At 37.8% G+C, this 25163-nt stretch overlaps 1 protein-coding gene across 7 annotated transcripts in view; it reads right to left on the bottom strand.

The window, feature by feature from the left end:
- Positions 1 to 3462: 3462 nt before the first annotated feature.
- The window catches only part of CDKL5 (cyclin dependent kinase like 5), a 110743-nt gene continuing 89042 nt past the window's right edge, over positions 3463 to 25163 (bottom strand). For 5 of the 7 annotated variants that reach the window (XM_087938270.1, XM_087938274.1, XM_087938275.1 and 2 more), the window contains 4 exons: positions 22051 to 22147; positions 16730 to 16849; positions 15398 to 15517; positions 3463 to 10075 (listed from right to left, as the gene is read on the bottom strand). In XM_087938270.1, coding sequence (XP_087794396.1) covers positions 9686 to 10075; positions 15398 to 15517; positions 16730 to 16849; positions 22051 to 22147 — 727 coding nt within the window. In that variant the 3' untranslated portion in view covers positions 3463 to 9685. The remainder of the gene's footprint in view (positions 10076 to 15397; positions 15518 to 16729; positions 16850 to 22050; positions 22148 to 25163) is intronic. The other 2 variants (XM_026714213.2, XM_087938273.1) reach the window with 1 other exon arrangement.

Below are 25163 nucleotides of genomic sequence, written 5' to 3' on the forward strand. Positions count from 1 at the left end.
AAGGCTCAGATGGATGCTCTGCATCAGAAGGAGATAGGGCCAGGGCTGTCCAATGTTTCCCAGCTGCCTTGGGAGTTGGAGATAAGCGGGGAAGTACAGCTGGAGCCTGTTCCAGATGTGCATCTGTAGAGCTGTCAGGGGAGGAGAACAACTAAGCAACAGGGGCTGACTCAGAAAGTAAGGCACATATAGATGCTAAATGGCCCCTCCCTGGGGAATAAATAAAAGCAAAAGGGGAGTGGTGGTTGTAGAGGACAATAGGTTACATTTCTCGGGGAAGATTTGCTTATCGTGGTTCGTACCTCAGAGATTCCTTGCCAGGAATTAATTTACAGGAAGCCTGCCAATTATCCAAGGACGGATAAACTCTGTTCTTGCACTTAACCCTCGGAAGGATTGTCGGGATTTTTCTGTGTGTGAATGCTATGAATTCACAGTAACTAAATAAAGAAGGGTTTTTTGGCACAAGGAGTCTGTTTCTTGGTTCTGCTAAGCCTGGGTCAGAACATGCCCCTGCTGATGTTTTCCCTGACATGGGGAATGAAATGTATGGAAAAAATGCTTTCACTATAGAGTTCAAACATCCCACTCAGTATATGGAGGTTGTGACATAAGAGAAGGAACAGAAGGAATCAGCCCATATTCTCTGTGCATTATACAACATGCGTTAGTCATGCATAAGATTATTTTTACTTTTCAACTAAAATTCATAATTAAGTCTAGACTTGCCATAAGCAAGATGAAACCAAAGTCAACGAGCAAAAGTACAATATATAAAAATGAATATATTACCGAAGTTCCTTTATTTATTTCAAACAATACCAATAAAACTAGGGAAAAAATATTTTGAAGAATTAAATAAAACAATCGTGAAGAATATTTGGCAAGAGAAAAAAGCAAGAATAAAATTGGAAGATGTTACAGGAATCTAAAAGCAATGGGGGTTTTGGGCTAGCAGATTGGGAGGTATATAATCAGGCATCTATACTTACATGGGTAAAAGAATGGATAAATTTGAGACATAGATTATTATTATTATTATTGGAAGGACACGATCTTCAATTAGGATGGAATACCTTTCTATGGTATAGAAGTAGTACTGAATATAGATATTTTCAAAGATACTATATGAGGGATGCTTTACGTTTGGTATGGGGGAAAAAATCAAACTACAAAATTATAGGAAAATACCAGTCTGGCTTTCTACAATGGAAGCATTGATATATCCAAATCTTACTAACCTGGAAAAAATGTATTTTATAAAGATATTTTAAATGAGAATGGTGAATTTAAAACTAGACAGGAATTACAAAACCAAGGGGTGGACTTAGCTTGGTGGCCACACCTGCAAATACATTGAGACACAAGAAAAATGTGAAAACATGGGGTTTTTATAAAGAACCAACAGCACTTGACAAGATGTTATTAGGGACAGATGAAAAACTGATTAAAATATATATAATTATTTATTAAGCTTTAAAATGGAAGAAAAACAAGTTAAAGAAACAATGATAGTATGGGCAAAAACTTTGGTTATACTATAGAATTAGACAAATGGCAAAAACTTTGGGATAGGAACTACAAATTGACAATGGCTACTGGATATAAGAAAAATCTCTGAAATGTTTTATAGGTAGCACTTGCCACTGGCAAGACTAGCAAAAATATTTAATAACATGTCCACCAAATATTGGAAGTGTAATCAGACTCCAGGTACTTATTATCATATGTGATGGACATGTATGAAAGCAAGAAAATATTGGATGAAAATACATATGTGCAGGGGTGGGCTAACAACCAGTTCTCTGCCCAGTTGCTGTGTGGGTATGGCCATGGCCTAGTCAGCCTCCTGCACCACGGTGGGAGGGATGGTTCCACCCTCACCAGGCTCCGGAAGGTTTCTTCAAGCCTCCGGGAGGGTGAAAACCCCCTCCCCTGGCTCCGGTGGCTCTGTGGAGGCCAGAAACGGGCCCATTTCCAGCCTTCTGGGAGGCCCATTTTTCATCCTCCCTGGGCTCTGGAGGCTTTCCTCAATCCTCCAGGAGGACGAAAATGGCCTCTCCAGGTTCAGGAGGCTCTCCGGAGGCCATGGAATTCAAAATGGGCTGTGTGGAGACTCCTGGGAGGGGTGGGGTGGCCGGGGCCAGCCAGTCATTGCAACTACCAGTTTAGAAAACCAGATGTAAAATTAGCATCTGGTTTGCCTGAACCAGTGTGAACCAGTAGCAGCCCAAGATGATTAAGTAGCATATAGATTTGAAACCAGAAATATTTTTGTTAGGTATAATACCAGAAAGCTATAATAAAGGGAGTATATACTTAATTTTACATGTATTGACAGCAGCAAGAAAAGTATTTGCAAATTATTGGAAAAATGAGAACACTCCATCAGATGATGATATAAATTCAGAAAATATTGGACTGTGCAGAGATGAATAGATCGACATTGACAATAAAAGATAAAGGAGATTCAGAAGATTACTTAGCGTGGAATAGATTTTATGAGCTGTTAGAGCTAAGAGGTAGAAATTAGATGAAGAAAGATTATTGCTACGTATAAATTAAACATAAACATGGTTTATAACTATGACAATCTAATCAGGAGGATTATAAATAAGCTAACGTAAGTATAAGTTTGGTCAAAATCATTCTGTTGTACCACTACCATTGTTATTAGCATATATGCTACTCTTTGTTTCCCCACCCCCTTTTCTTTTGTAAAATGATATGCCCAGACAATACAGTGTATTCAAAATGTTTATATATATAAATAAATAAAAAACTTGGACCGCAAAACAAAAACCAAAACCCAACAACTAGCAAAAGTACATGATTTTCTATATGTCACAATCCATCTGGGCAGTGTTCTTGGCAATCTAAGACTTTGATAAATTAATAAATATTCAATTGTAAAGATGACGTAGTAAAGATGAAATACAGAAAAAAAGATCAAGAATTTTTCTAGTGATCTTTGCTCACCAGCTGACAGAACATAAATGGCCCCAAATCACCCTATTGGCTTCCATTGACTGAAAATGAATTTCAATCTTACCTCTTCGGTCTTTGGCTCCATAATACTGACTCTCAAATTTAACACATATGAAGAGATGTAAAAATGACGAGAGCATGCTGCTTACATTCCCCAAGTATGTCCTATTTTATTTACACTGGACAAAAAGTAACTCCTATTATCTGAACACAAGTCATTCCAGGCTATTTTTAGGACGTTCATTTATACATTGTAATCACTTACATTAAAATGCCTAAAATCAGAAAAGAAGGGATCAAATGATCAGAAATGAAAGAAAACAGATGCATGGAATGCAATAAGGACGGTAGGGATGACAATCTCACTTTTCTAGTGCAAACCTGCATTTTTATTAAAGGCATATTTTGGCAGGCCCATTCAAAAATACATTGTGCTCAGTAAAAATGAAAAATCCCCATGCTGATAAGTGAAAGTTAAACACAGAATAATTTATCCCTTTATTATTACAAAAATAATAAAAATTATACAGGAATTAAAAATGGAATGCATGCCTGAAAACAATCCATTATGATGCAACTACAATATGATATGGTGTGTTCCATAAAGATTTGCAGCTGGCTTATTAACATAGTATGATTTTTTTCCAAATATTCAACATATCTGTAGTTAGTTTTAATGCAATGATTTACATAGTATTTCTACTAAAAGAAAGCAGGACAGATTTTCAGTTAGTGCGTCTGAGATTCTCTAAAAAAGAAATAATAAATATGTAATTTTAACCACATAAAACTGAAAAGCTACTTTCATAAGTGGATGGTATCATAAAGCCATAAAGGTGTTCAAAAATAATTATTCTCCCAATTTTATTCAATACATCTTAGCAAGTATTTTGACATGAAAATTTAAGCACTTCTATATTTCCAGATACATTAATAGTGAGCCAAAGCTCTTTTTTCTTGCAGATAATTACTTGGCATTTTTGTATTTCCTAAAGTATTTTAAACTAAGTCATCAAATTGCATTAAGTGAATTATTTGCTACTATCACAATAATTTGTCTAAAACAGAGGTAGCAAAAGTGAGAGACTTCCAATCACCTGAGAACCAGTATCAAATGCAATTAAATATTAGAAAGCCTTCTCTGCTAAAACACATTAATGTAATGCACTCTTTTTCAACCTGGTGTTGTATAGTTATAATAGAATGCTTTCCCACTATTTCCAGTCAGAATGGGTATGCTGGTTGGGAATTCTATCAACTATAGTCTAGCACAGCGGTCCCCAACCTTTTGGGCACTAGGGGCCAGTTCCACAGAGAGAGGTTTTTCTGTGGACTGGAGGTGTATGCTGCCTGCATCCTGTAGATGGGGCTTCACTTATTTGTGTGGTCGAGTTTCTGGCATGCTGTGGCCTAGTGCCGGTTCATAGACTGTGGGTTGGGGACCCCTGATCTAACACATTTAGAACACGCTTAATTGTAGAAAACTGAAATAATCCTTTCTCTGCTTTTAGAATTACCTTTGATTGCCCAGGACATTGTATTTTCACAAATTGTTATGTTTTCTACATTTTCAGAAAAAGATGAATATTGCCCATCTGTGCATTACATTTTGCAAATAATTTTTACACCAAACTATTTATTAGATTTATTTTTAAGGAAAGTTGGAGACTTAAAACAAGAAAGTCTGCTTAGAGCTAAAAGCTATTGATTCAAAGTTTTGTATTTTCCAAGAAGAAAAAACAAGTAACGTAACAACTGAAATAAATGTAAAATAAAGGAGTATCTAAGCAATGTGAAAATATGCTGAGCTGGTTTAAAGTGAACTGGAAGCACTATTCAGTATCGGTAGCAAGCACCTAGTTTTACTGGACTCTTAGATTACAGAAAGAATGAAGTAAGTCTTAAATTGCTAATGTCTAGGAATGGACATACTGATCAGAAAAGGAAGTTGTTTTGCTAACAGCATCCTGGTCAAAGCAGATATTTAAAACCATTCAGTTATACATTTGGCAACAGTCATCTAACAAAAATGTCTGGCTGTATAAACTTGATTTACATTTATCAGAAGTAGTAGTAAAATGGTAATTTAATGGGTATCATATGGGAGTTTTTATCGTTCATAAGACTATTTTGAGGTGAATAGTTTCAACATTTTTCTATTGATTTAAAAAGAAACAAAACAGGATCCCAAAGTAGTTAACTACTTTGAATAAGCATCAGACTTCCTCTCCCCAGCCTTTAATTCTCTAATATAAATTACATCATGAAGTTTTAGAAACTCTGTAATGCAATATTTTAAAAGTTTATATGAATGGCAGGATAAGCTCTTTTATTATAAGGGTCATAACAGTAAAATTAAGAAACTATAGTAGGAAATAAAGAGTCATTATCAAGTTCATTTGTCTTAGAGACAACCCTTTTTTATTAAAAATTATTGAATATCAGTTATCAAGAGGATAAAAGAATGGCTTTTGTTGCAATTTGCTACAAATTCTCATGTACAAGCCAGCTTTATGTTTTTTATGGAAGATTTTTTTTATGGAAGATGTTTTTTTAAATAGAGACACTTTCTTCTAGAATAGAGAATAATATCAGAGTTTAATTTATCTTTTAAACACTGCAAATAAGGGAAATAAAAGGTTTTGAAAATTATTATATCCCATTTTTCTAAGCCTTTCTCAATGAAGGCTTCCTCAATGAAATATAATATATAAATTTGGCACAAAGAACTTCAGAACACTTCTGAGGAAATTTACTGCATGAAAAAGTTTCTTAATACCATACATAACATTATTTACAACAAACACCAAAAAAACAAGTTAAAAAAAAACAACCCTTATTGTCACATTCTTAATCAAGAATGTTTAGGCAGAAGTCAGTGACATTTTTTTCTCACAGAACCACTTATATCATATATGCTAAATGATTTCCACATAAATACTTTCAAATAAATACTTTTTCTGACAATTCCTTTTGCAAACTTAAATTGTTTTATAAATAAGGGATTTTTTTTTACATTTATTCCTCCTGATTTTAAGGTATTTTGAAACAAAATTCCATTGAAGTGTCAATTGTAATTGAAATATGCAGCATAAAAATAAAAGATGAATATATTTAAGGCAATGTGAAAGTTACCAGTGTGGGTTATGAAATACTGTTTCTTTGGATGATATGATAGAGAAAAATGGGAAATAGAAAAGAGAACGAATGTGAAATAAAAAGGAGTTTTATTTTTAAAATTACATGACATATTAAATACATTTTTCTCTGTAAGGATGCAACTTACCTTAGTTTTCCAAAATTTCTATTGAAATAGAGGGAAAGCTGAGCTCAGTATATTTGAGAATTTAGAAACAGAGAAATGGGAAGCCTTGTGATATATAAAATTAAATATAAAATATGTTAAGCACTAGAAACCATCAACTCTTCTGGACTGAGTTGTTAAACTCAGCCCAGGTTAAAGCTACTAAATGTTTTTCAGGGAATGGCAAAAGTGCCAATTCCATTATAATTCCTTTACCAACTTATTAATTATTTAAAATGTAATGAAAATGAGATTAAGGGATGGAAAATAATATTTTGAAAAATATTGTTTATACTAGAAAATAAATGAAATATTATGCAAAATTTCTCAATAGTGTACCCAAGACCCAGAAAGTAGAATTCTACTTTTAAAAATCTGTTCAGCCATGCTTCCATACATTTCATTGGCAAAAGGGGACTCTCGCAAAATTATTAAGTAAAGCTTTTTGACATTTTTAAAATCTGCTTTGAATAAATTACGTGCAAACATTTTTTGTTTTCTTTTTCTAGGAAAAAGAGAATATACAACAAACCTTCCAGGGAAGAGTGTGCAGTTATACACAACTATAATAGATTCTTTTGCTCCTTCAATACTATTAGAACACAAATCATCTAAACTAGCTGCACTATTCTTATAAAAGTACAGAGAACAGCAATGTACTTATGTAATCTCAGTGAAGAAAAAAGCTCACACTTAATCATAGCTGAATGCATAATAGGTTTTTCTTTTCTTATAATGTTAAAAAATCTCCATTAACCAATAAGGAGGGGTTTTTTTTGGGGGGGGACATCTTTGCATATTTACAAATGTAACATATATTACAAAGCTTGGATACATAAATTAAATATAGTGCAAGACCTTTGAAATGTTCCTTCTATTAACACAACTGAATGTACACATTACTAAAAGAAATAATTTTCTTTATGGAACACCCCAAAAATAAAATTCACCATATTCTCAAGTTTAAGCTTAAGAAGGGTATCCTTACCTGAAACATCTAGTAGTACAAATAGCAATTGTCCAGTATATCTAATTTACTACTAAATGTTTTCTGTTAGACATCTATGAATTAAAAGAGCGATAAGTAGGCTTATAAATTGTGCAAATTACTAGCAAAGTAAGAAGTATTACTCTGTAAATTACATACAAGCCAAATAAAAACTATTTGCCACATTCAAACAGCACTATTTGAGTCTGGAATTCTTTTTCTGGAAAATGCAGCTATGCAGCCAGAAATATTGGGAACATACACAGGAGGTGACTGTGTATTAAATTACAAAAGACACCCTATGAATTAAACAAATATAACTGACTGCCTGAGTCACCCTGTCGTAGTCTGCACTGTGTTTTCCACAGATATTAGCCATGAATTTTATATATTATTATAATGTCTATTTTCTATACAGCAAACTAGACACCAACAATCACCACTGAAAATTTTGTATTATCTAATGGAGCCAATACTGTGATCAAAACTTTGAAATATAACCATTTTTTAAAAAAAAATATACATAAATTTACCAGATTACATCTTTTCATTCATCTGTGTTATCTATTATTAATAAGTATCACCAACTATATACTGTCCAGATCAATTTTTATGGAGTTGATTCAATAATATATTGTATACATTTGAGAGTTAAAATGTATTGTTCTGACACTATTGTCTTCATTCTTTTTTCACTGACCAACTCCATACTGAATAATTTCCTGAGTATTTCTTATAAGCAAATAAATATTAGCTAGATTTAGAAGTCCATTTTAAAAATTCCTAAGTTTTGATAAGAAATTAGAAAACATCATACACACTGGGTGCGTGAAACTTGTTCACAGAACTATTCTTACAAGTGATATGGGGGATTAAATTTCATTAGAAATGATTTTTTTCCCTTAAATATCATCTTTTTATAAAACCTTAGAAACAAAATGGAAGTTCGAATGTCTCTCTTTCACTTCTGTATTGTATCTTACTTTCTGTTTAGTACTATTCCAAACAAAGTGCAGAGACAATGTTAAATTAAAAACCTTACGCCATGATTTACAGTGCTGTGTCATGCAAACTTTGGTTTGCCACTGGCATCTCTTGCTGTGGCTCTTTGGTCTTCACCCCATGTATTAAATGGAAGAGCAAGCATCTGCTTTACTTTCTTGCTACGGGTTGGATTTCCTGGGTGGAAGATTGCAAGCACACTAGATGTCTACCTCCATTATTCAAATGCTTATTTCACATTGATACGAACGGGAAAGCTAAATATACATTTACGGGAAGCAACACTATTGTTCATGTGATTTTATGTTTTTATGGTTTGAAGCTTTTAATCTATTACCCAATCTAAAAGTCTACAGCAAATCTTAAAACTGTTTAACTTGGGGCATTATAATGGGATGTATTCAGTGTTGTTGTTCAACTGACAGAAGGTTCTTTGAGTTCTTAAAAGCTTTTATTAGCAGAAAAGGGAGGAAGGATGGGGATGAGAGCCACAAGGAGAAGCAATTTAGCACACTTGATTCCTTTTATTAGATCATGAACCTCTCATCAGCAGAAGATCAACAGTGGAAACAGCCCATATCACTGCATCTAGATGGGAGTAAAAATCATATTGTTACACTTCAATACATATTTAGTTCCCTTTTATTGTTAAGTATAATACTGCACTTCATATCACAAGTGTATAAAAATATGGCAGATAGTGTCATAACAATACTTTAAATGAATATCTTTTAAAAAAACAATTATTATATAAATATATATATAGTCACATACACATACGCGCGCACACACACACATATATATTTATAATAAAATATTCCTGATGTAATAAATGTTAATTTTTGTAGAAACTACTATAGCTGTTTTCACTTCATCACAATGTTTCATATAGCTCCAAATAACGTTATAACATAAAATGTGATATAATAATAAGGTATTAGATAATAAATAATATTACAAATCTTATCAAATATGGAAGTTTTAAAAACAAATAAACTAAGACTTTAAACCATACTAAGAATACAAATATATCACATAAACCCTAGTTTTTTTAATTTAGGCAGCAATATTTTTTAAAAGGGCATACATCTAATTTTTTTTAAATTCCCCAAAGTGCCGAAATAGCTTTCAGACAAATGTGCATATTAAGCTGGAATGTAAGCTGAGAGAAAAGGGCAAATAGTTGTTCTCCCTGAATTGCACATTCTTTTGCTATTATAACGTGTGAATGGCAATTTATAAAGTTCATTTCACTATACAATCCCTAGTGATGTGGTAGTAGTAGCTACACATACTCCATATTGCACACTCTTTTGTAAAGCTGCAAATACAATCATTACTCCAATCACAGGCATCACTATATCCCTCAGTCAATCCCTGCAATATCACTTTCTTGGATAGAATTACAAAGCTGTCTCCTTTAAATCATTCAGATTTGGCATTCGAGATCGGTTTGTTCGGTTATACGTATGCCCATTTTGCCCACTTTTCGAAGCTATCTGATCTGAGTATGATGATGTCTCACTGGTACTTCTGTTCCCTGGGGAAACGTGCCAGCTTGGTTCCATCTGGCTTGGGATCTGGAGGGCTGCTCTGCCTTTTGATTGAGATTCTTGGCGTAGGTTGTTGCTGCTGGTAGTAGAAGCTTGACTCATAGGATGAATTCGGACTTCAGAAAAAGAGGTTTTAGCTGGCTGATTTGGTAAAGGCTGGAATCGGGATTCAGAAGGAATTGAATGGTTTGAGGAGGAAGAAAGATGCAACAGCTTGCGTAAGGATTTTAGAGGTTGACTCTGAAAGACAGAAAGTAGGAAATAATGGTGTCTCATTTTTTATTTTCCTCCTGCCCTCCTTCTTACTTTCCTTATTTTTGTTAAGCACTAAAGTACTTTGGATATTGACATTACGCACTAAACTGTCAATTATTCAATAATTTGGGTTGCAATCTTTAAGTGGTCATGGACAATTGGAGTTTTTGGAATTCACTGCAAGCTAGGAGAAGTAAAGAAACTACAAATAGTAATGGAGAGGACTGATTTCTAGAAGTACAGGCAAAATTGTAAAAAAAAAGGTAGCTTCTGGGTGACATGAGTCCCACAGTGCCTTGTATAACAAACACAGCCCAGGGAGGGGATATACATTTGCTTTCTGATTTAGAAAATTATTAAAAGACAAAAAGAGCTTCAATTCTCCCAGTCATCATTTGCAACTTCTAAAACACCCTTTTATCACAAATTCTGTGTTCTATCTATTTTGGGAGGTAATCTCTTGCCTGTCATGTAAAGCCTGATAGGCCCCTTGAATTGATGAAAGTTGCACAATCTTGCATTGGCTGATATACTCAGTGCTATTTAAAAGTTACTAAATAATGTTAAAGTTGAGTTGGTTTGGAAATTTAAGATGGTCTGTCTGTACAGCAGTTAGTTTATGTCAGTGTGTCAACCCTGAAGCTGTCTTGACTGAAGACATTTTGTCCACTTCAGTGTTGCCACACTGGAGCTGAGGGTCAGGGAGGGGGAATTTAAGATAGAGGGATTTTTGTAGCCAAAGCAAAACACTTTCTCTTGGGAACCAAGGACATTCTTACACCTGGTTGGAAGAAGTCGGAGTGATGCCACCCAGTTGTCGGACTGCACAGTGATTGTTTTAAGGAAAGTAGAAAATCTTTTACTTTTAATAAGGTGAACACTGCGGGAGTTTCCAGAGTTGGTTTTTACCAGATATGTGCCAATATGATATTTCCAGTAAAAGTAACCTTTGAGGAATTCAATTGCCTCACGGTCTTGCTTGCCATGGATTTATTACTTGGAACCCTGACATTAAACCGACTCTCCTAAAATTCAAAAGGAAACTTTTGCTCCATCTGGAGCCACTATCCAGGATCCTGAGCCCCAGCCGCTTACCTGGTCTACCAGGCAGCAGGCAGACTCAGGGAAGATGGGGAAGACTGAGGAGACAGTGGAGGAGCTACCTAGAGCCTGTAATTTCTTCCCTTGCTCCAGTGGGCAGCAGCCCTGGTGGTGGACGTGGAGTGCCTGTTGGGCACCCAGTCTAAGTTCCATGCCAAGTGGCCGGCTACCCAGGGCACAGGAAGACATTGGTGGCTGGGGGGTGCTCCAGGAGTCGTCGGGAGAACACCATGCTGCCTCAACAAGGAAGAAGGGGGCTACAACCCTTGGATGGAGGTTGATGGGATCTTTGGACCTCAGCGGGTCTGGGGAGTGGAAATATGGAAGAGTTGCCAGAAAAACTTGGCCAGTTAAGACTTGGTAGTGTGGGGTGGCAGCAACAGTCCGGACAGGTGATGGCAGTTCTCAGCCAGCTGACTTTTACGTTCCCTACCCAGAGGGACCAGTCTATTCAGGGGGTAGCTCCGAAGCTGCTCACCAAGCTGTCGAGGTCCCCCCTCCTACCAAAGGTACCACCGCTGACAACTGGAGGCAGCAGCAACAAGAGCGAGGATGACCTGATAGTAAGTAGAGCCATCCATCTGTTTGTCATCAAATCAAGGATAGTGGTGCCCAGAACAGGAGCCCAAGGGGAAATAGAGACCATCACTGACACAGGCTGCACCCGCTGCCCGATCAGCCTTCCCCTCTGCCAGAAGCTAGGCATCCAAATGACACCGCTAGCCAGTCCCATATGCTTTGAGCAAGTTGACAAGTCACTAATTGCCAATCACTGAACCAGTGCGATTAGAGATGTGTCGCCACTAGGAATTCATCCAGTTCATGATGGCATCAAAAATGACTGAGGCGATCATCCTGGGCTGGGCTGGCTAGACAAATGGGGTCCAACCATTTCTTGGGAAGACGAAAATTAAAGCTGGCATTAGGCCCCCTCTCCCCACTCGACCCTGCAGCGGAAGTAAAAGCCAAGCCGCCATAATGGAGGCGCCCCTAGGAAGCCCCCAAATCCCCAAGGAGTATTGTGACTTGGCAGAAGTCTTTAATGAGGAAGAATGCAATGCCCTCCTATCTCATCGCCCCACAGATTGTGCCATGGAATTTGTGCCAGAAGCTAACCTACCCAAACCAAAGATGTATTCCATGACCTCAAGGGAGATGCCTGAACTGAGGGAATACATCAGGGGTGTCAAACTCAAGGCCTTTGGGCTGAATGTGGCCCGTGATAAGGCCAAATCAAGCCTGCATGGCCATCCTGAAAACTATAAGGGTCCTGCCCCTGTCACTGACAGATGTGCACATGCACAGGCCCAGTTCTCCATTACTGCATGCAGAGCAACTAAAGTAATCTGTTGCTCTATGGTTAAAAAAAACAGTCCAGCCTCATGAGATCTTTCTTTTTTCATGGAAGTTGGAAGGTCTGAACTATTTGTTTTTGCTGTAGACCTACAGACTACTTTAGTTGCTGTGCATGCTGGCAGAGAATGGAGATGGAAATCAGGTTAGTGAAGGGATGTGGCTTCCCTGGATGGGGTGGGGGGTTGAGGGTTTGGCCTGGTGGCCTGGCTAAAGGGCCCTCAGATAAGCCAGGACAGGGTGGGTGGGCCAACTCTATACCCCCTGCCCTGCTCAGAGATAGAGAAAGAGAGAGGGGGAGAGGGAGAGAGAGAGAAAGAAGAGTATTAAGAGTGGGGGCTATTGTAATCTCTGGAGCCACCATGGAGAAGGCCCTTCTTCTGGATCCCACCAGGTGTATCTCCCTTGGGGATGGGACCGACAACATTCCCTGCCTCCCTGCTCTGATGGGTAGGGTAGATGTGACCATCAAGAGACAGTCCCTTAGAGAATCTGGTCCCAAGCCATGAAGAGTTTTAAAGGTGACAACAAGCACCTTCAATTGCACCTGGAAGCAAATTGGCAACCAATTTGGCATATTGCACCAACTGGAGCTTATGGATCTTCTTCAAGGGGAGCACCATGTAGAGTGTGTTGCAATAGTCAAGACAAAAAGTGACTAGTGCATGAGTGACTGTGAGTAGGGACTGTTGGTCCAGGAAAGGGCATAACTTGGTGAACAAGCTACAGTTGCGCAAAGGCCCTCTTGGCCATGACCACCACCTGCTCTTTGAGCAGGAGTCATGAGTCCAGGGAACCCCTAGACTCATTCAGGGTCTGTTTGAGGTAGTGCCACCCCATCCAAAACCAAAGGTGGCAATTCTCCCTCAGCCAACGGACCCCAAACCCAGAGCCACTTGGCCTTGCAAGGGTTTAGTTTCAACCTGTTGCTCCCCATCTAGACACTAACAGCCTCCAGGCACTGTGAGAGGGAGGACACAGCAAGAAATTAATTTACCACATGCCAAGACATACAGCTGAGTATCATCAGTATATTGGTGATACCTCAGTCCAGGGTGACGGATGATCTCACCCACTGGCTTCATATAAATGTTGAACAGGAGCGGAGAGAGTAAGCCCTGTGGAACCCTGCAAAGCAGTGGGCGAGGGCTAGATCTCTCCCCTCCTATCAACACTGATTGAGAGTGGCCGCATAGGGAGGAAGTGAACCAGGACAGCACCAGGCCTCCCACTCCCATCCCCTGAAGCCACCCTAGGAGAATCCCATGGTCAATGGTATTGAAAGCCGCCAAGAGGTCAAGTAGAGCAAGGATGGATGCACTACCCCCATCCCGCTCCTGCTAGAGATCATCCAAAAGTGCAACCAATGCCATTTATGTCCCAAATCCAGGCCTGAATCCTGACTGGTAGGAGGTCGAGATAATCCGTATCATCGAGAAACCTCTGCGCAACCACCTTCCCCAAAAACGGGAGATTGGAGACAGATTGGAAATTAACTAACTGGGTGGAGTCCAGTGATGGTTTCTTAAGAAGAGGGTGAATCACAGCCTCCTTAAAGTGCTGGGGTACCATCCCTCCTGTAGGGAAGCATTAATCACCATGAGAGTCCACCCGCCTGTCACCTCCTGGAGGAAGCCAGGAGGAACATGGGTCTAAAACACAGGTGCTTGTTTGCATACTCCCTAGGATCCTGCCCACTTCTTGGGAGCAACAGGATCAAACCGTTCCCAGATAACAGGGCAAGAACCTGCCTCAGGAGTTTCCACCGGACCAGCAACTATGCTGGCATCTAACTGAGAACAAAGTCGAGCAATTTTGTCTTCCAGAAAATCCACAGATTTCTCAGCATGCCCCCTCAGGTGGACCTCAATCTCCTCTTTCCCCAGGAGAAGGCAGCTCACGTTAAAGAGGGTTTCTGGGCGATTATCTGCAGATACAATTAGTGTGGAGAAGTAGTTACACTTCACCGCATGAATCGCCACAAGATAGGCCTTAGTAGCAGCTCTTACCCATGTTTGATCAAATTATAGTTGGTATACTGACTGTCATCACATTTTGCTAAAAGTTAAAACAGTTGATTTTAACTTTTCAGCTTTAAATGGATTGACATTAAATAACCTGAAAGCTTACCTTCAGCCACACAACTTCTCTGAACATTATCTCCTACCAACTCATTTGTTCACTACTGTAAACAGTCAAATTACTGCATATTACTAACAATTCGTCTTTTCAACTGGTTCTGTATTTTTAGAATAAATTACCCAGAGATATGCATCCAATACATAGCTCAAAGACTTAAAATGTTCTGCAGCAGAATGCCTGTCTTCATTGATTTTTATTAATACTCTTTATTGCTACATTTGTTTTGTCTTGCAAGCTACCCTGACTGAAATACTTTAAGTAAACAAATAATATGAGCATATGGTTGGAACAATACTTCATTGTTACTCAAGAAAAAAATGAGGGACAATTCTTATGTATGAACTTCATCCTGAACGTAAGGCAGGGTCTATCTGCTCCACTGATGTATATTAATGAGTAGATGGTTACATTACTTGGATAAAACATACTTCACAGTATTGTTAAAGATGCAACACTGAAATTGCTTCTTTTGTCAATCTGATAAAAGCACCAAGACTCTGTGACAGGCACTGTTGGTAGAAACTTTAAAATTGATGTATTAAAAAATTCCAATGTAGCTCTGGGTTAATGAACTAATAGTCAATCAGCACTTGTGATAATTTCAGTTGGAGATCCCACAAATAAATTTCAAAGCTACTCTGTGTAGTAACTTTTTATTATTATTCATTTGCCAAATGACTTAAAATGAAATGAGGCAATATTTAAACTTACATGTCCTTGGATTTCTGTCATCTTTTCAGAATGCCAGTCCTTCTGCCTGCTGGCTGGATGATTAGACGAGTGAATAGCTTTCTGTATTGCCAAAAGATCCTGATTTTTGCTTCCAGGCATCTGTAACATGGAACAATATCAATTCATTAATTCCTGGGAACAAAAATTCTAAGTTAAGTTTCATCTCCCACTTCTCCCTGCTTCTCAGATCAAAGAAATGCAAGTGACCCCATTATTGCTATGCCCTTTTAAGAACTCTATATTAATAATATATTTGTAGATGCCATGCATATTTTTATAACCTCCACCCTTAAGGCATTCACATGCTGTTAGTTAAATACTTCAAAAGAGAGAAGGAGCAGTTAAATGCAGAGCTCTGTTTCACTCTCATTTTCATGACATTCCATATTGCTTTTAAGATCATGAGCCATTTCCACAAAAACTATGTTTTTTTTTGCTATGGAAGAAATATAAACAGTCATCAATTAATTTTGCAATTTATAAGGAAGAGTATTTTCCCTTATCAAATAAATAAGATTTAGCTTAAAAACATAATTTACTAATCACAGAAACTGCTAAATAGTGCAACTTGCCAGCTTCAGAGAAAAACTTTGGCTGAATATATCTTCTGAACTGTTTAGTCATCTAACAGGGAGGTAGGCAGTTGCTGGCTAAGACTCCTTTCTCAGCAAATAAAATTTAGGATTAAAAATTGTTAATCCATTAAATGTAGGGGGATTAACTTTTATTTTGCCAACATACAATTGGATAATTGAATATATAGAAAATAAAAGCTTTCTAAAATGTTCTATATCCTATGAAATTCAACTATGGCTAATACATTGTGTGTTCTTTTTATTTAGGTAAAGCAAAGCAGTAAGGCTTATAAATAAAAATATTCCAATTGAAAAAATAATTACACACTACATTCACACTGATTATAAAAGTTGTCTTTTATGTTTTATTAGATGTTTATTTCTAACCCTGATGATGATATTGTATGTAATGTTGCATTTCCTTGAAATTTGGAGGAAAAAACTTCTAGGTTCCGCGAATTTGTGGAATTGGCTCAAGATATTTAACTTGCGTCGAGAGTATGACTCCCTTAGAAAATTTATATCTGTTTGTGTGTGTGTGTGTGTGTGTGTATACATACATACATACATACATACTCACTCTCTCTCTCTCTCTTTATATATATATATATACATACATACATATATATATGACACACACACACGCACGCACACGCACACATGCTATAGTAGTAAGTAAAAGAGATGTACTGTAGCAAGTTTTTTCAGTGCTACCATTTTTAAAAAGTTAATATACCATAGGTAGAGTGACTACAGGATTCTTTTTCAAAGAGCTATGCTTTAAATGATTCTTTGAAATAAAAAGAGGAAAGAGAGATTTCTTGATGCTTGGATTCTCCATCTTGGTAGATTCTGTCTGCAATATAAGATACAAAAACGAATTGCACAAATAATTCTAATTCAGAAGAGTTACCCATGTCTCTTATTTATTGAATTATATATGCAAGCTTCAATGATCACAGATGTTTAATCTAACTTTTTATAATTATGTCAAGATAAGACTAAATTGCGCTGCTGAGTAAGAAAAAGCCTGTGGAAGAAATAATTTAAACTTGATTGCCCATGCAATATGCTTTAAGAATGTGCCTATGAAATGTATATATTTAGTAAGTTTAGAATACATTACTTTGCGTGCTTTAAGTTTTATATATGAACTATAACTATGGCTATTATCAAAATATTCCCAATTTTCATAAACAATAGGCAATTAAATGTATATGTATCATTTTACTTCAACAATATGGGTTTTGTATTATTTTTGTTAAAGGTTGAAATGCAGCAAACCTGGAGAGAAACTGATACAAAAAAACCACATGTACATACAATTTTTTAAAAAATTATATAGGTTCATAAAACCATTTTCTCTCAATGGAAATGCAAACTGAAAGCTATATTTTTCAAAAGACTAATTAGAAAATAAACGATTATTTAATAAAGGGGTCTTACTTAGGAATAAACACATTAAAAACTTTCGGAAAAATGTATGCAGTAACTATATAGGAACAGGACTAAAGAATCCTTAAATGATTTGTCCACTGACAAAAAATTCTGATGCACTTCATGTCTAATTTTCAAGTCTTCACTGTAAATCAATACATTTAAAATAATAGATAAAAATGGTTCTCCTGCTTAGTACAGTACTTCATTATTATTTACTTATATCAATTTATAGAGACACCCATCTCACAATCACAATTCTTTCCTATCCCTTACATGGATGGAGAAAAGAGGAAGGGATAGTAACATGACGTTTTCATTTTTAAATAATAGTTGCTCTTTTTTTTAACCACTGTTGAAATAACTTATATGCTTCTTTGAAAGCACTGTTATCCTAAAAGGACAGATAATAATGGCAGCAAACCACTTTTCAAGGAGAAAGGCTCCTTGTTTCAAGGGCATAGTACTTATTATAAAATTCATTCAAAATTCCTAAACTTTTCAGAATTTTATTCATGGCTACAGCATGACATTTTGGATTCTTAAATTCTTTATGACAATAAAGATAATTTCCTCTCCCTTTAGTTTCCCATGTTATACCAATGTATTTGAACCAGGGGGGGATGCAAATATTTTTACTATCGGTTCTGTGGGTGTGGCTATATGGGTGTGGCCATGTGACTGGGTGGGCGTGACTTCTTCTTTTGCAGCACCCCCCACTCCATTTTTTTGGCCTCCTGGGCTTCAGGGAAGCCTCCTGGGGAGTGTTTTTGTTCCCAGGAGGCTTCCTTGAGGCCCAGGAAGGCAAAAAATTGAGCTTTGGGATGGCCGCGCATGACCCCCCCCCCCCATGCCCCCATTTTTGCCTCATTGGCCTCAGGGAAGCTTCCTGGGTGAAGCAGTAAGACAGCGAGGAGGATTCCGGCACAGCTGATAGTCAGAACAGCTGATCATCAGGAGTTAAAAAAATCTTAAGCAGTGTCTGGGTGGGGAGAATGAAGTCAGTGATATCGGGCATGCGTGCGATGTCATGCATGCGCAATAAGGACTGATTGGGTGGAGAGGGAGGGGCGGGCAGAGAGGGGGAGGGCCACCAGGGGAACGATTTGCCAGTTCTCCGAACTGTGCAGAATCGTAACAACCGGTTTATAGAACCGATCCAAACCGGTAGAATCCCACCCCTGATTTGAACTCTACATCAGTTAACCCAACCCATGTTTCTGATGAAGTGAGCTATAGCTCACAGAAACTAACATCTTGTAATAATATTTCTTAATCTTAAAAAGTGCTACCAGACTCTTCTGGTATATCAAGCTCTGTAAGTAACTGAAACTGAACTTTGTTTTAAATGAACAATCGGGCTGCCGTGTGATAGCCGTTTTAATGAGCTCCTTATTTTCCTTATCCTCTGGTAACAGCTACTTTTATATGGTTGCAAAATAGTTTATTTTTATTTAATAATATCTATAGTTAAGTTAGTTTTTTTAATTAGTAGCAGTAATTTTAGGTTTTTAGATTTAGGATTATATAGGATTTAGGTTTTAAATTATGAGTTCCGGAATTTATCAGCACTTGTCAATGCTGTGAGAGTATGTTTTAAATTTTTTTTCCTTTTTTTAAAACCACCCAAGGATGCAGAAACAAAGGGCAGCAGCAAACCAAAAAGAGTTTTGGAAAGAAAACTTTAAAGAAGACATAAATTGGGATTACAGTTGGGAGGAAACCCCAAACACAGACAACCAAAGATAAAGGACTTATTTCACATAATGGATTTTGCAAATAAGTAGTCTTCTTTTGCTCTTCCCCTCCTCATAACCTCATTAAATAAACCCTGTTCCTTGCTGGAGTGGGAGGAGGATGACCATTTTTCACTGGAAACTGAGGCTCCATTAAGAGATAGAGGGGAGAACAAGGATAATAATAAGAACAATTTTAAAGTAGACTTGGATTTGGTTACCAAGAATTGCCTCCTGACAGCACAAATGGTTATTGCTATATTTGAACAGCTCTTGGAAGCAAACTAAAAGATTGAAGAATTAAAGTCTCTAATGTGAAACTATTTCTTCTAGTCTCTTTAATATTTAAAGGTAAAGATAATAATTATGTATACCCTTACACATACCACAGCCCACTCAGATAGCATGCTAGATCTCTTGTATATCAAAAGATGACCTCTTCAGAGGTTACTGTACATTTAGATGATGAAAGTGATCATCAGCCTGTGAGTGTGACATTACAAGGTCGTTCAGATTTAAGATCATATAACACCGACAGATGGTTCACTAAAAACTTAGAAGTGACCCAAAATAAAAAGTTAATTTGGGATAAAGTTGTTACAAATGCAATATTAGACAGTCTTAAAACAGACAATGCTGTTAATTGGGCTAGAACAATCCAGTCATCTACAACCGACTAGCTATCAATCTCCAAAGCATTCTTTAATCTCTGCAATATGCTGAAGAAACATATAATAACTAAACCCCCTACCCAAAGTTTTCAAGTGGGGTAGATTTTGCTGGTTTGATTTTGAATGCTGGTTGTTGAAAAAGAAATTGAAGGCAGCCATGAGACTTGCTTAGAGGGGTTGTACCACTCATATACAAAGCAGTCTTTAAGCAGTGATTTAGTACACCCTAGAACTCCTCCCCCTTGGCCACCAGTCTCGGGAAAGGAGATACAATACATCATTAAAAACTTAAAGAGCAAAAAAGCCCCAGGCGAGGATTTTTTACCAGCAGAATTATTTAAGAAATTTCCCAATTGGTGGGGTCCAGTATTGGCAGGCCTTTTTACACATATAAATAACACCTGCCATATACCAAATGGGTGGAAGATGGCAATAGTTGTCCCCATATATAAAAAAGGGAATAAAAAGAATCCTAGTAATTATAGGCCTATCAGTCTGATTGACATTATAGAAAAATATATGCTGGATTCCTTTTGAATAGAATTGAAAACTGGGTATAGGAAAACCATATCCTTGCAGAACAACAAGCAGGTTTTAGACAAAGCTGATCCTTGGTCTTTTCTGGCATGAGAATCCTGCAGCTACCACCTCTTTGCTGGTGCGAGAATTCTCCAGCCGTCAGTCTTTGTCGGTGCAAGATTCCTGCAGCTGCCACCTCTGTGTTGGTGTGAGAATCCTCCAACCACCATTGCCAGCTTGGTTCTGGCCAGCAAAGAGGCAGCTGCTGCAGGCCCTTCGCACGAGCAAAGAGCGGCAGCTGTAGGCTTCTCGCAATGAAAAACACCAGTGGCTGCAGGCTTCTCGCGCCGGCATCGAATAACGGCTGTAGGCTTCTGGTGCTGAAAAAGACCAGCAGCTGTAGGCTTCTTGCATTGAAAAAGACTTGTGGCTTCAGGATTCTCGTGCTGAAAAAAGGTGGCGGCTGCAGGCTAGTGTCTTGGGCAGGTTTGTGTGCCCAGCTGCACCAACAAAGGCTGGAAGCAGCCCCCCCCCCCATTTCCTGCTGCAAAAACCTTTTTAAAAACCTTGACTGTCAGGCAGCGACACCCAGAAAGAGATAAGGCATCCGAGAATCACCGTTGCTCTTGCTGCACAAAGGTAAGCCTAAGGCTCTGGCCACCACCATTTCAAATTTCATTTTAAATTACGTTTTATCCAATTCCATTTTATTTATTATTTATTGAATTTATATTGCCGCCTATTTACCCATGGCGACTCAAGGCGGCTTACACAAATTTTAAATTGTTTTTATCAGATTTTAGTAATAATTTGGGTCTGGAACTCTGCACTTTGATATGGCCCAAGGGTTAATCAATAAAGGGGAGGGAAGTGAAGTGAAGTGAACAATCAAATATTTCACTGGCTACCTTAAGTCCTTTATATCAGGAATCTCAAACTATGAGACAAATTGGGGGAGATTTGCCTACAAGATAAAGGCATTAGCTTGGTCTTCCCTATCTCATCATAGAGAAAATCTACTTGTCATCACTAGAAATAAAAAAATGACTTGATGTCACATAATCAATCGATCAAACAAACAAACAAACAAACAATTCCTATCCTATGCTTCAATAATCAGCTTTTCTTGGAAATACAACTTTTTCCTGATGGAGCTGAGAACCAGAGATAGCTATTAAACAAGAATCTTCTCCAACTTAAAGAGCAGCAGATTTCTTCTCTGGACTGTAGTAAATGGTAAAATTGTTATTAACAAATGACAGAAGTCGGTAGGCTGCACAGAGAGGTGAAATGGGGGAAAAGTGGGAAATACTTCCTCTATAACCACGAAGTGACACAGTGATCAGCCCCATACCCTCCCCCCAAAAAACATTTGGCACTACATAATTGTCAGAACCTACTTCCTATTTGCTTTGGAAAGCCTCACAAACTCTAATTTGGCATCTAGCAATTTATCAAGAAAATCAGCTGACATCAATTGCTTCATTATTTATTTAATATTTAATTTTATTTCTGGGTCATAGAAATGTATCCCTCATGTTAGGGCTCAGCAAGTAGAATTGTCCAGAAATTTCACAACAGTCTTCAAATCCTTTGTATTTGCAAAATCTGGTAGCTGATACCTTAATAACCAACTTCCCTGCAGAAGACTAAAATAGTTAAGCAAATTTTTACAGAAAACATGAGCTACTTACTGACTGAGATTTCTTCTTTTTCTTTTTTATGGCCCTGAAAAAACTTTGTTTTTCTTTTTCCTTTAGTTGTTCAGAATGAGTATCTTCAGGACTTTTCCTTAATGTGGAGAAAAAAAACCATATACATAGATATAATAAACTTAGCACAATGGATTACATACTGCACAATCTTATAGAAAGGTAATAATTTCAAAAGAATATGCATGAAAAATCTCCTCCCCATCAGCAATGAACATTAAGCTGGGGACTAGCCAGAATATTGTTTGGGGCTGAGAATTCTCAACATTACATTTCTGGGTTTCTGTGGTGAATTCTGATTGAAGACAGTTGCACTGATCATCACTTTAGGCTTTATATAATCTGCATGATGTCTGATTTGAGAAAAACTACATTTGCATTAGTATGAATAGCTTGAGTTTGAAAATACTTCATGCAGAACTGGCTTTCCAATTAAATTTTGTAGACATATTATGGTTCCTAGAGCAATGATACTTTGTCTGATTTAGTTGTAACAGCAAAATATACTTACTTGAAGGAAGAAACGTACAGAATACATTTGAAATTGGGAGAGACAATATTAAGACGATAACTCAATAGAGAGCTGGTGCAAAAGTTATAAAAGAAAAATTACACCTGGCCTGTCTCATCCTCTTTGCTTAGAGGAACAATAGCAAATTAAATCTTAATATTTTTATTTTTATCTTTTATTTATTTATTTGATTTGTCAATCGCTTACAAGGTAATAGGTATAAGTATAAACACATAAGTATAAATGCAGGAAATAGGTACAAATAAATGGCAACAATAGGACAGGGAGGGTAGGCACGATTGTACACTTATGCATGCCCCTTAAAGACCTCTAGGAATGGGGTGAGGTCAATAGTGGATAGTTTAAGGTTAAACGAGTGGGGGTTAGGGGATGTATCAACAGAGTCAGGTAGTGCATTCTAGGCACTGATCACTCTGTTGCTGAAGTTGTACTCTCAAGTTTGGAGCGGTTTACACTGAGTTTGTATCTATTGTGTGCTCTTGTATTGTTGTGGTTGAAGCTGAAGTAGTCATTGATTGGTAGGACATTGTAGCAGATAATTTTATGTACTATGCTTAAGCCCAACCATAGGTAGCATAGTTAAAGGTTGTCCAAGCCCAAAATTTCAATGTAGGGTGATATAGGGCAGGGGTCGCCAACCTTTTGGATCCCAGGGTCCACCAAATTCATACTTTTAAATCCAGAGGACCATTAATACAATTAAAAAAAAACTAATATATTTAATGTATATATTTTTTATTAAATATAAATGTAATATTCTATCTATCTATCTATCTATCTATCTATCTATCTATCTATCTATCTATAATTTATATTTAATATAAAATTGTATACACACACACACACACACACACACACACACACACACACTTATTTAATTATAACAAAAACGTAAATGCTTAATGATAACAAAATAAAACATTCCGGGCTGGAAGCCTTTCAGCCACCTGCACCTTCCAAAGAAACAGAAGAGCCTTTCAGATGCCAGGTGGAGGATTGAGAGAGCTCAGATCTGCAGCCGAAGAAAAGGTGGGGGGGGGGAAGGTGGCTCTTCCAGTCTCACCTGGAGACAGGCAAAGAAATGTGTCCTGGGGGCACTTCGCTGCCACAGTTGCTTATAAGCAAAGGTCTTTTATATGGAGTATAAAGAGTGTGGGTCCTAGAATGCTGCCTTGGGGCACACCACAGTTATCTGGAGCAGGGTTTGATATAGTGCTTCCTATTTTTACTATTTGTTGCCTGTTTGATAGGAACACAGTAATCCACTTAAGAAAGGATCCAGAAATGCCGGAAGAGTTCAGTTTTAACAGTAGCTTGTTGTGTACCACTGAATAAAAGGCTTTGCAGAAGTCTATGTAAATTGCATCTATTGCTTTACCCTGGTCGAGTAGAGTAGTCCATATGTTTTTGCAGTATAGGAGTTGTAGATTGCAGGACAATTTTTTCCTGAAACCAAATTGATTTTTGGAGAGTAGGCCGTTTGACTCTTAAGTGGAGGGTGATGAATTGGTTAATGATTGATTCCATGACTTTGCACATGATGCAACACAGTGAGATTGGTATGTAGATTTCAATCAGGCTGGGGTGTGTGTGTGTGTGTGTGTGTGTGTGTGTGTGTGTATATATATATATATATATATATTTTTTCTGAGGTTCTCGCGGGTATTTATATGTGGATCTTTGGTTGTTCGGGTTTTCTCCCGCGTAAGATTCGAAGTATCTAGGCAACGTTTCGATGAAGTCTCATTCATCATCTTCAGGCTTCTGTCTCCGGCTCTGTGCTTCTCAGAGTAATGGAGATTGCAGCTGCTTCCTCCTTTTAACTGCCAGCGGGGGTGGGACTTGATTGGGTGGGGGCTTAGCTGTGTTCTGATTGGGTGGGGGTGTGTTCTCATTGGTAGGGGGTTTGGCTGTGTTCTGATTGGTTGGGGGGTTAGCCGTGTTCTGATTGGTTGGAGGCGTGTTCAGTTCAGGTGGGGGCTTGGTTGTGCTCAGGTTAGTCTTAGTTGCTGGGGGATTTGAGCTGGAGAGTTGTGATCTGGCTGTTTGGCTTCTAGTTTGTGGTCCTGCTGCATCTTCATAGTGGGTGTCGGTTTGCTTCATGTATGGCTCAGAGGGGTTTGAAGTGGGTAGTGATGCAGCTGCAGTGCAGCTTCTGGTCCATGGTCGTTTCTCATTTTCTGAATGGGTGGGAGTCTGTTTTCTACATGGAAGTGTGGTGGTGGCATCTTGTGTGGCTCTTATGGGTGTGGGTCCGGTGTCCTTCATGTTAGGTATTCGTCTGTTCATGAGGGCGGGTTTCCAAATGGCTGGAAGGCGGGAGGTGTCATCTCGTTTGTTCATGCTGTGTGGGCGTTTTTCTATCTCTATGGCTTCTCTGATTATTCTGCTGTTGAAGTGTTCGGTTTTGGCGATAATTCTGGTATTTTTAAAATCAATTTCATGTCCTGTGGCTTTGAGGTGTTGGACCAGGGAGGAGGTCGTTTCTTCTTTTTTGATTGAGTTCTTATGTTCTTCAATGCGTGCACTTATTCTTCTGTTAGTTTGTCCAATGTATGTGGTA

The sequence above is a fragment of the Pseudonaja textilis genome, chromosome 8 (assembly GCF_049901715.1).
Source record: "Pseudonaja textilis isolate UNSWEBS1 chromosome 8, rPseTex1.2, whole genome shotgun sequence".
In the NCBI taxonomy this organism is placed as follows: domain Eukaryota; kingdom Metazoa; phylum Chordata; class Lepidosauria; order Squamata; family Elapidae; genus Pseudonaja; species Pseudonaja textilis.